The following is a 10,550-nucleotide window of genomic DNA, read 5'->3' as shown; positions in this document are numbered from 1 at the left end:
AAATATACCTTGAACTTTGTTAAAAGAATCATATATACCCCTAAATAATTTTTAAAAAAAAATTAGAAGTAACAAATATAAATTTAAAACTAATTTTTTAATTTCCGTTAAATAAAGGGTATATGTGAGCCATTTTGTAACGCAAGGGTTATATGCAAGCCGTCTGTATAACGGTAAGGGCATATATGAGCCACTTTTATAACGAGGGGTATATCAGCTCTAAATGACAAAGTTGAGGGGTATATCAGACCCTTTTCCCTTCTACATATCATTATGATCTCAACAGTCTGCATAACATTGCTTTGATTATAGATATCACGATTGTCTCAAAGACTCTTAATGATCCATATAAGTTATAGTTTTTATTCCATATAAATTGTTGAAATTAATCGAATATATTACAAGTTATGTTGACAGACATCTTGTTGAATAGTGACTTACTTTTAATTCGAGATATGCTTATTTGTTATAATGCGCTTATAACGGATATAATTATCCAACAAAAGACGACTCAGAATCAAATGTACACTAGATACCAACTACTTTTTATTTGTCTTGAAAAAATAAATTTTTATTTTTGTTTATCACTTTTAATATACTTACTGCAAAAGGATAGTTAAAGTAATTTTTTTATGGGAAAATTACGCGGCTAAGCAAATTTATACTATTTAATTACTCATCATAGCTATAGTTTGCTATAATTATCACTCGCGACTAGCATTATACATTAATTACGTGGGCTGACTTCGAGTTTGTATAATTAGTTATGTTCGTATATGTATAATTCACCAGGATATACAAATATATATGTATAATACACAATTTTTTAACCTATATACATATACAATTCACCTCTCTCCCACTCTCCGCCCTCTCTCGCTCGCCACTCTCCTCCCTTTCTCAATCTCGCTCGCCTCTCTCCTCCTTTTCCCAATCTCCCTTGCCATTTATACAAATATATATGTATAATATATAGTTATATACAATTACATACATATACAATTCACCTCTCTCCCATTCTCTGCTCTCTCTCGCCTCTCTCCTCCCTATCTCGATCTCTCTCTCCTCTCTCCCAGTCTTCGTCTTCCAATCTCTCTTGTCATATATATAAATACATATGTATAATATATAATTATCTAACCAATATAAATATACAATTCAACTTTCTCTCACTCTTTTCCCCCTCTCTATCGTCTTTCTCATCCATATAACATATAACTATAAATTGTAATTATCAAACTATAAATATAAAAAATAATTAATTATTTTTAAGTGCATATATGTGAAAGTTTACGAAGTAATTAAAAAAGAAGAAAATAATTTATTGTTATATGCACTTGCCCATTGGTATTTAAGCAGCAAAGCCTGACCGGAAGTCCATTTTTCTCTTTCCGTTTCATACTCGACAAAATCTGCGTTAGGTGACGATGAATTTCTGAAGATCTGATTGCTCTAACAATCTGAATTTGTGGATCATCTTCCTCCGATCGCGTGGTAAGCTCCTCTAAATCTCACATTGCATTTTGTTTCTTCAATTCTACCATTTTTTTTAAAGCAGATCTGCTTTGGTTTGAGTCAGATTGTTAATTTTTTTGTATGTTTTCTGCATTTTTTGTTGTGTGGAATTGTGAAAGTGTATTGTTTCTTTTCATTTTTTTGGGATGAAGGATCTATGATTGGAGCTATGTTCAATTTTGCAATTTTCTAAAGGTCTGATTTTGTTTTTCACTGTTCCGTATTTGCGTGGATTGTGAGATTTTAATTACTTATTGTCGTTTTTTGGTTGATGAGGCTCGTTCATTTTGTTGCGATCTTGTGATACAGAATTCTGAAGGTTTGATTTTGTGCACTGCTGCTTATTTGTTTTGATGAGATCTGGATTCCGAAAAGATTTCAACATGTCAGTGCATAACAAGCAGATGTTATGCATTTAATTTTCTCGCATTAGCATAGTTTAATCAATCAGGCTTGTTGAAAATTGGTGATGAAATCCTTGACAAACCACCATTTGACATAGTGGTGCACAGACGTTACTTTGTCAAAAAGGAAGAACATAAGTTGATAACCATCATTGTACCTCTATGATTTTGTGGGTTGGAAAGAGTATATTAGGGAAAAGCCCATTTGACGATGAAAGTGACCAAAGATATTCGGTTTTTTTTTCTAAACTCTTTAGCCTGTACACAAATACAGCGGGCCTTTCCTAAATCCATGTGAATTCCTCTTCATAGGTTTTCATTTCACCAGGGTCGTGAAATGAGTTGGCTTCCAAAATTCAATAAGATTGAGGTTATCAAAAGAAAGGGAGTCTCACCAATTCGTTTACCCTGGTTATGAATATGTGATTCACCTCTGAAAATTAATGACAAAAGTTTGGTTTGTTTATCTGCAGCTGAAAAAATCAATATCAATTGGATCCATTGATATGTGTTTTTTATTTTATCTGTCTTAGTCTAAAAGTGTGAAATAATGCAAGAGAATTTTATGAAAAATACGAAATGAGTGTAGTCAAGTCATTCCAGGAACCTGTATTTATGATAGTAATTTCCCCCCCATGCTGCATGTGGTAGATGGAAGTTCTGATCTCAGGATACAAGGCGTACAAGTTGCACTCCCTGATTTTTACATTTTGTTCTTCTATCAAAACTAAGGCAATAGAAGGGAGGGCTAAATTTGGAGTAGACTATCAAAGAAAGAGGAATAGCAAAAAGTTTCAATTTTAATGAAGAATTGACAGAATAGTATTAAGAAGAATGACTTTTTTATATGACTGATTTCATTTTCAGTTGCTACAAAAAGATTGTATAAACAAAGAAAGCCAACCAACAGACACTTTTGAAAATTAAAAGAAAAGGTAGTTACTCTCTTAATAATACTTACATGAATTAAAGAGAACTAATTTGAAGTGTCTTCTCTAAAGATTGAATTTTCAAGTGCCCGTTGGCTAGCTTCAAAATTTTGAAAAGCAAAAACTATATCTATATGTAGGTTCCACCGTTCCAGTGTTCAGGAAAGCTAGCACTTGCAAGCCTTCTACGCTTCACAGATTAGAATGAGTATGTGAGCGCTTCATTGCTTAAAGCGAGTGCTTCATCGCCTAAAGCGTGAAGCGGGGCCTTATCGTTTTTTTCCGCTTCACGCTTCCCTGAACACTGGTAGGTTCTCTGTAACAGCCAGAAAATCAATTGGCTATAGAAAACGAAACATTTCTTCTTTACACCATTCTGCCAGTTTTTCTTTAATGTTGCTATTCCTCCTTCAATCTACTATAATTTTCGAAGTCCTTCTTTCTATTGGTTTAGTTCTTGTGATAGAAGAAATTTAAAAGCCCCAATTGATTTTCTGAGTAGACATTGTATTCTAGGGATAAATGAAAAAAAAAATCAGTTAACCATTTGTACCATATGGGGAAATATAGTTTCTTGAAAAGGGGGCTTACACTTATTCCGTGTTTTTAAATAAAATTCTGCCATGATTTCACTGGTTTAAATTATTTTTCAATATCTCTACAAAATTCCCTTGTTAAATAAGGAGGAAATACGAAGGTACGTGTTACCTTTTTGTGTGGCATTTTCAGCTCCAAAACTAGAAAAAGAGGAGCAACTAAATGTTCTTAATTTTCCTTCTACCTATACCAAACAAGTGGAGTAGTTTAAATAGAGCAGTACTGCAAAGCAGTTTTGACTAATGACAGTAATGGTCAAATGTCATGTACATAGAATATGGTGGCCAAATGTATTAAGGCGTGGCTTCTACTATTGATCCATATATGGCCTTGATGTTATAAAGTGCCTCGAATTTTGTCCTTCCTACGTTAATCTCATTGGGTTTTGCAAAAATTGCATGCCAACTCGCCAAACCAACCCTTCTTCTTCCACCACTAACCAAAATCACCGACACCTTCATATATATCATCACCACCAACTTAAGTAATCTACCTTAGATATTATTTAAGATATTTCTTGTAACCTCTAAATGGATGGGGTTAATGTGGGAAGGAAAAATTTGAGCCACTTTTATAACGTCAAGTCCAATATGGACCAATGGTATACACAAATGGACGATAGTATAATGGAGGACAATACTAAACCTTTTTAAATAGTAGAAGGGCAAATATGGCCCTTTTTTCCCTTTTCATTATCACTTGTTCTTTGACATTTTTCATGAATATGTCATACGGACTATGTTATTACTTTGTAGATGTTGCTATGCATCATTTTGACCTAGTAGACGCTTCCATTGAAAAAATGGTTTGTATTTTAAATGTATTATTTTCCCAATAAATGCCAACATGTGAAGATTTCTTCTGAAGTTGGATAAATGCCAACATGTGACTGCATCACAGAGCTATTCAAAGTTGGGATTTGAACGTGCTCTTTCGGTTTAGTGTTTGATCTGTACCCAATTATTACCTGTGTACGTAAATTGAATTGATATTTGTTATTGTTTATTAAGCAGAAAAACATGGCCAAGGATGTCGAAGTTAATGGATTCAACCCAGGATTGATTGTCTTACTTGTTATCGGTGGGCTTGTGCTGACGTTCCTTATTGGGAACTATGTCCTTTATGTGTATGCCCAGAAAACCCTTCCTCCAAAGAAAAAGAAGCCGATCTCCAAGAAGAAGATGAAGAAGGAAAGACTGAAGCAAGGTGTTTCAGCACCCGGAGAGTAGATGTTTAGACACTGGAGGACAAGAACATGTCTGAATTCATGTCCATCAGCACTAAAATCAGATGATTGTAATTCTTAAGGTTACATTTCTTGTCAAAACAGATAGAACATCAAAAACTTCTTTTGCTGCCTTTTATTGTGCTACTGACTGAGAAATTTTCATAGAAGCTACTGGATTTTCTTTTTTAAACTTCTAGAATAACTATCGGTTTTTCTTTTTGGTGATATGAGGTTTATGTTTAGTACTTGCGTTGCATAATCGTCAAAGAAGTTGATTTTGTTCCTGATAAAAAACTCTCATAGATTTGTAACGGTAACTGCAGCAATCATAATTCCACAATGCTCATTTACACAAATTATAGCAGATGATATATTTCTAATGCTTTTCACAAGTCATTACATATACACTTGTGCAGTTTAGGAAGCCTCATTGCTTATTCAATCAAACTTTGGTAAAAACTCATCCATGAATTTACTTCCCCTGCAATACATAAAAAAGATGTCCACTTATAGAAATACATGAAACACTACTTGTTGTGTAGAAGGAAGAGAGAGTTTAGCAAGGCATACTAGCTCTAAGGCCATTAGAGTTGCAACCAGTTCAGAATTTGATGTGAGGAAAAAAATCCTAGGTGAACACAATAGCATCCCTAGTTTAGTCTAAGAGATTGTTTTTTGTGGGGGCCAAGAACAAGAATCAATTCCTAAGTCATGATGATCATGGAAGAAGAATGAAGTGGGGGTAGGCAAAAGGGCAAAATGAGTTAATGAACTAAACTAGTTTTGGCAATACTGGATGTGTCGTTATCTTGACAGCAAAATTAGTTACCAAGGTCCTTACATGTGTATGGTTAGAACATTTATGTCTTGAACTGTGCCATGTGTGCATTATTGAAAAATGTACTATAAGCTATACGACTCTTCAAAATTATCATTGGATCGTATGTGTACATTAGAAAAATACACCTATCATCTTAGTTTAAACAGTATCAATTGACACCATTTCGTCAAAAATTATGCAAACACAAAATATAATGCACAAAAGTTTAAGTGACAGTTGCTTGCCTGGTTAAACTCTGTAGTTTTCTGATTCAAAATTTAAACCTAGTAGATTTTGATACAGAACACAATTCATCTGATTGACTAGTGTTCAAATTCAAAATAGCTACTATGGATATGATTTTTTGAAGAATCAAACACGACTCTAATAATTTAAACAAAATTACTTTTATATTACGTTATAGAGGTGTCTAGATCTAATCAATCTACATTTTTGAACCATATACTATGTGACAGTTGCAAAACGTGATGTGTGATAGAAATTTACTCATGCCATAATTTTTGGCTTTAATTGAACATGACAGAAATGTGAATTAAAGCCTCGTGATCGATAGCTAAATCTTTTACTACAAGGGTACACTATTTTCATTTCCCTATGCACGTGTCATGTGTGTATGGGCCGAAGCCGATAGACATTTACAGTTTATGAGATAATAAACGATTGACACCAGTTAATCATTTAACTCCAATGGCAATGCTAATAGAATTATGTATTTATTTATAACTCATCACCACACTAAAAAATTGTTTTATGAACAACTTGTATTTATCTATCTATGGCTGTGGATGCTTTTCTTCTCTAATGCAATAACACTTTAATTAATGGTATCAGCTTCATGAGTTGTTATTATTAAAAAGCGAATAAAAAAACTAATAAGAAGCATCTAATCATTTTCTGCCGGAAAATAAATAAAATAGTGAGATAATTACAAATTAACTACCAAAGAAGGTGGTTATTGTTGATGAAGATGCTCTTCCCTTGATAATGATACATCGAGTTAAGTTTGAGTAACGAAAAATTCTTAAAAGGGGTCGTTAATTTCATTTGAACTAATATAGTATATGAATTTAAATTAGTCGAGCTTCAATGCAGGTAGCACGAATTAAATGGAAAAAAATACAAAGTAATTACAAATTAAAAATGTGGGGTCCACTTGCCCAGGTCTGCCCAATGGGTCCCAAAACCAGCTGGTCTTCTAACATGGTTGAATTCTTCATCAAGATCTGATTTTTATCACACTACAAATGCCTAAAAGGGTGCTAAAGTAGAGGGGTCCAACATTTTCTTGATCTTTTTATGTTACCCTCTACACTGTATAAACATATTTTGAGATAAAGTTACATTCTTTGTAGAACAAATTAGATTTTTTTTCTGAGATCTGAAGAAGGGGGCTGCAATTTTGTCTAAAGGGTATTTCTTCATACTTCAGATCTTTCAAAATATGTATATTTTTTCATTTTTTGAGTTTTTTTTGCTGTCTTAGTGGAAATTGAAGCTAGTTGTAGTGTCATTTTCTTTAATGTCTTTTTAAAGATTTGGTGGACTGTTGCTCTTTTGGAACTAATACTATAATATGTTCAGTTGAATTAGTAGTTCTGTTATCTGTTTAGCTGTTGAGTAAGTATAGAGATAAAAGAATCAATTTTGAATCATCTATGTGATTTTTGACTACTGTGGGACTGAGGATTCAGAACCTTTCGTGATTTTTATCCCTATTTGAGAAATTAGGTGTAATAGTGTAGGTTTTGGATAACTTGATAATCTGGTTGGAAATGACTGTTTAATTCATAGATCTTTAAGTTATTACCTTCTGTTCCTTAAATGATCTTCAGATGATTTTTAGGTTCTTTCCTCACCCTTGTCGCAGTATTACTCTTGTAGTTTCTTGTCCATTGATTTTTGTTATCATCGGTTGTTTATTGATTGTATTATTTTGTTGTAGCACTGTTATGTTACTATATGTTGCTTTTACCCTCCCTAGACCCCACTTTTGTAGGACTGTAGTATTTGCTTCCTTTTAATTTTGTGAGTTATATGGATAAATCTCTCACTGAAAAGGTTAAGCTAGCTGTGTAATGTGCTATGCTTTGTCTTTTAAATAGGGAACATTGAGGAATGAATTGAAAATGGGGAAGAAAGGAAACTGGTTTTCTTCGGTAAAGAAGGCACTAAGCCCAGATCCTAAGGTGAGAACATGGAGAAGGTTTCGTGGAATAGCTGTATCGAGCTTTTCTAGTATGCTGTAATGTTTTTTTCATAATTGAACTGTGACTAAGCATTCTTGAGCTGAATTTCAGAAATCAAAGAAGAAATGGTATGGAAAAGAGAAGGATCCAGTTCCAGATTCTTTCTCCCCAGTTGCTGCCTCAGTATCTCCTCCTCATCCTGTTCCTCATGTGGAAGAGGTTGCACTGGATGAAGTGGAAGAGGAGCTGACAAAACATGCATACTCCGTTGCAGCTTCCACTTCTGCAGCTGCTGAAGTTGATGTTTCAGCCACCGAGGCTGCTGAAGAGGTTGTTTGGTTAGATAAAGTGACTCAGTATACTGGCAAATCAAAGGAGGAAGTAGCCGCCATCAAGATTCAGACTGCATTTAGAGGATATCTGGTATGCTTCTGTACATTCTTATATTCGTTTTGTTCTAAACGAATTTCCCATACGTGGCAGCATTTCTTTCCAGCTAGGTTACCATAAGCTTGATACTTTTCCTTATTAGATCAGTAAAGCTAGTAATATTTGTTTGATACTGAAAAGGAATTTGCTATTGACATTTATCAAGTGCAGGCTAGGAGGGCATTGAAGGCTTTAAGAGGGCTAGTTCGACTCAAATCACTTGCTGATGGACCTACAGGGAAACGGCAAACTGCACATACTCTAAAATGCATGCAAACGCTGTCTCGCGTGCAGTCTCAGATTAGTTCTAGAAGGATTAGGATGTTGGAAGAGAATCGAGCTCTCCAGAGGCAGCTTATGCAGAAACATGCAAAAGAACTTGAGAGTTTGAGGGTCAGTATTCTTCGGTTATTCCACCTTTTTTTTTTCTGAAAGAAGGAATCTGCACCAATATAATGCTTCGAAATGGATTTTGTTTCTTTGGCTGCTTTGTTCTTTCTCTAATAGAATTTTTTGTCTGTTTTGACAGAGAGGAGAGGAATGGGATGACAGTGCGCAATCAAAAGAGCAGATTGAAGCAAGCGTGCTCAGCAAATATGAAGCTGCTGTGAGACGAGAAAGAGCACTGGCTTATTCATATTCACATCAGGTAATTAATTAGCTTATCTTTTCTTCTATACAAAAGAATTAGTATTTAGAAAGAGCACAGTCGATGCATATGTGTATGTATATGACCTCCCGGAAACATGTGTATGACCTCTCTCATTTCTATCATCAAAACTTTGTGATGACATGATCACAGGTCTCATATCTTTTTGTTTTCCCTATAAAACATATATAATGCATTTACTTCAGCAGAATGACTCTTTAACATATGTTTATAACTTATAATTTCATAGCAAGTTGGAAGATATTTTTATAATGCTTGTGACAAAAAACTTGTCTGGACAGAAAACCTGGAAGAAGTCACCAAGATCTGCCAACTTGTTGTTTATGGATCCAACCAATCCTCAGTGGGGTTGGAGCTGGTTAGATCGCTGGATGGGCGCTAAACCTTGGGATACCCAAAGCATGTCAGAGAAGGAACACAAAAATGATCAAATGTCTGTTCGAAGTGCCAGTATTGCTGGAGGAGAAATTACCAAGGCATTTGCCCGGTATCAGCTGAACTCTGATCTCCCTTCTCCATCCAGCCAAAAACCAAGTCACCAATCTCCTACAACCCCTTCCAAGCCAGCCAATTCAACAGCATCCAGAAAATTGAAATCGGCAAGGGTAGCTGCAATAAGCCAAGATGATGATGCGCGAAGCATGATCAGTATGCAATCAGAACGTAACAACAGGAGGCATAGCATTGGGGTAGCATCTATAAGAGATGATGAGAGTTTGGGAAGCTCCTCCTCTGTACCGAGCTACATGATACCTACTAAGTCAGCAAAAGCAAAAACACGTTTGCAAAATCCTCTAGGCATGGAGAATAATAGTACCCCAGAAAAGGGACCAGCAGGGTCTGTCAAGAAGCGACTCTCTTACCCGCCTTCACCTGCTAGACCAAGGCGGCATTCAGGTCCACCAAAGCTGGAGAATACCTCCATGAACACCTCTATCAACACATCCATTGCCAAGGACAACGTCAAAGAGGTCATCAACTAATTATTCTTGCCACAAGTAAGAAACTATCCTGCTGCCTTGCTACATGAACTAAATGCAGATAAGAAATAAACATGTCTGGAATTCTTTGTTTCTGTTTTTGGCTCAACGCGGATGGTTCTTGCTCTTATATATTTCCTTCTCGCAGAGTTGTTGAACACATGAGACTAAGATAGTTGTCAATCATTTTACGGAAAACATTATTCTTGATTGTGATTATATATGATTGTATCCTTATTATGTATCCACATAGTGAAAAAAATTACAGTATTTATTTATTCAGTTAAAGGTACATTATTTGCTGTCTTACAATTTTATCTGTTTTTGCTTGCTTGAATTCTGGGTATGGTTGACAAAATGATAGCCTTAAACCTGAATGTCAATCATTCATAACAACACAGAACACCCCGCGTGCTAGGATTGGACATCTGGAGCGTAAGATAGGGGGCCAACATTAGGTAAGCAATGAATTTGGATGAGTCTGATTCTGATCTTTACCCCCAGCTTAACATCAGGTAAACAATGAATTTGGATGAGTTTGATTATGATATTATGATACAGAAACGGACTCCGAGTCCAATCATTCAGTATGTTTTGTTGTTGATAATATCCTCTATCAACATCAATCAAATCCTTTAAGCACTTAATTTTACAAACATACTTGGCCATGAAATCTGTCACGATCTAAAGCGAGACCTTCATCGGCATCCAATGCTTTAAATCGAAGTAAATATCATTTTTAGGTAAGTATTTTATACGGGGTCTTAAGCC

At 35.1% G+C, this 10,550-nt stretch overlaps 2 protein-coding genes across 4 annotated transcripts; both read left to right on the top strand.

Moving 5' to 3' along the window:
- Positions 1–1,318: 1,318 nt before the first annotated feature.
- Positions 1,319–4,863, top strand: LOC101256730 (DNA-binding protein S1FA). Of its 3 annotated transcripts, XM_019216157.3 has the most exons (3): positions 1,364–1,494; positions 1,668–1,710; positions 4,459–4,863. In XM_019216157.3, exon 3 carries the CDS (start codon positions 4,465–4,467, stop codon positions 4,672–4,674), a length of 210 nt encoding a protein of 69 aa, XP_019071702.1. In that variant the 5' UTR covers positions 1,364–1,494; positions 1,668–1,710; positions 4,459–4,464; the 3' UTR covers positions 4,675–4,863. The 3 variants fall into 3 exon arrangements, with proteins under 3 accessions (XP_069146497.1, XP_004249690.1, XP_019071702.1); XM_069290396.1 differs by lacking the exon at positions 1,668–1,710 and having other exon boundaries at positions 1,319–1,494; positions 4,456–4,863; XM_004249642.5 differs by lacking the exon at positions 1,668–1,710 and having other exon boundaries at positions 1,332–1,494.
- A 1,914-nt stretch (positions 4,864–6,777) lies between these two features.
- LOC101255348 (IQ domain-containing protein) lies at positions 6,778–10,087 on the top strand. The gene is made up of 6 exons (NM_001366885.1): positions 6,778–6,924; positions 7,617–7,700; positions 7,812–8,123; positions 8,301–8,522; positions 8,659–8,778; positions 9,081–10,087. The coding sequence occupies exons 2-6, from the start codon at positions 7,641–7,643 to the stop codon at positions 9,780–9,782; spliced, it is 1,416 nt and encodes a 471-aa protein (NP_001353814.1). The 5' UTR covers positions 6,778–6,924; positions 7,617–7,640; the 3' UTR covers positions 9,783–10,087.
- The last annotated feature ends 463 nt before the right edge of the window (positions 10,088–10,550 follow it).

This window comes from Solanum lycopersicum, chromosome 10, assembly GCF_036512215.1.
Source record: "Solanum lycopersicum chromosome 10, SLM_r2.1".
Taxonomy (NCBI): domain Eukaryota; kingdom Viridiplantae; phylum Streptophyta; class Magnoliopsida; order Solanales; family Solanaceae; genus Solanum; species Solanum lycopersicum.
The sequence above is the reverse complement of the archived record's forward strand: the minus strand, read 5'-3'. Positions and strand labels throughout refer to the sequence as shown.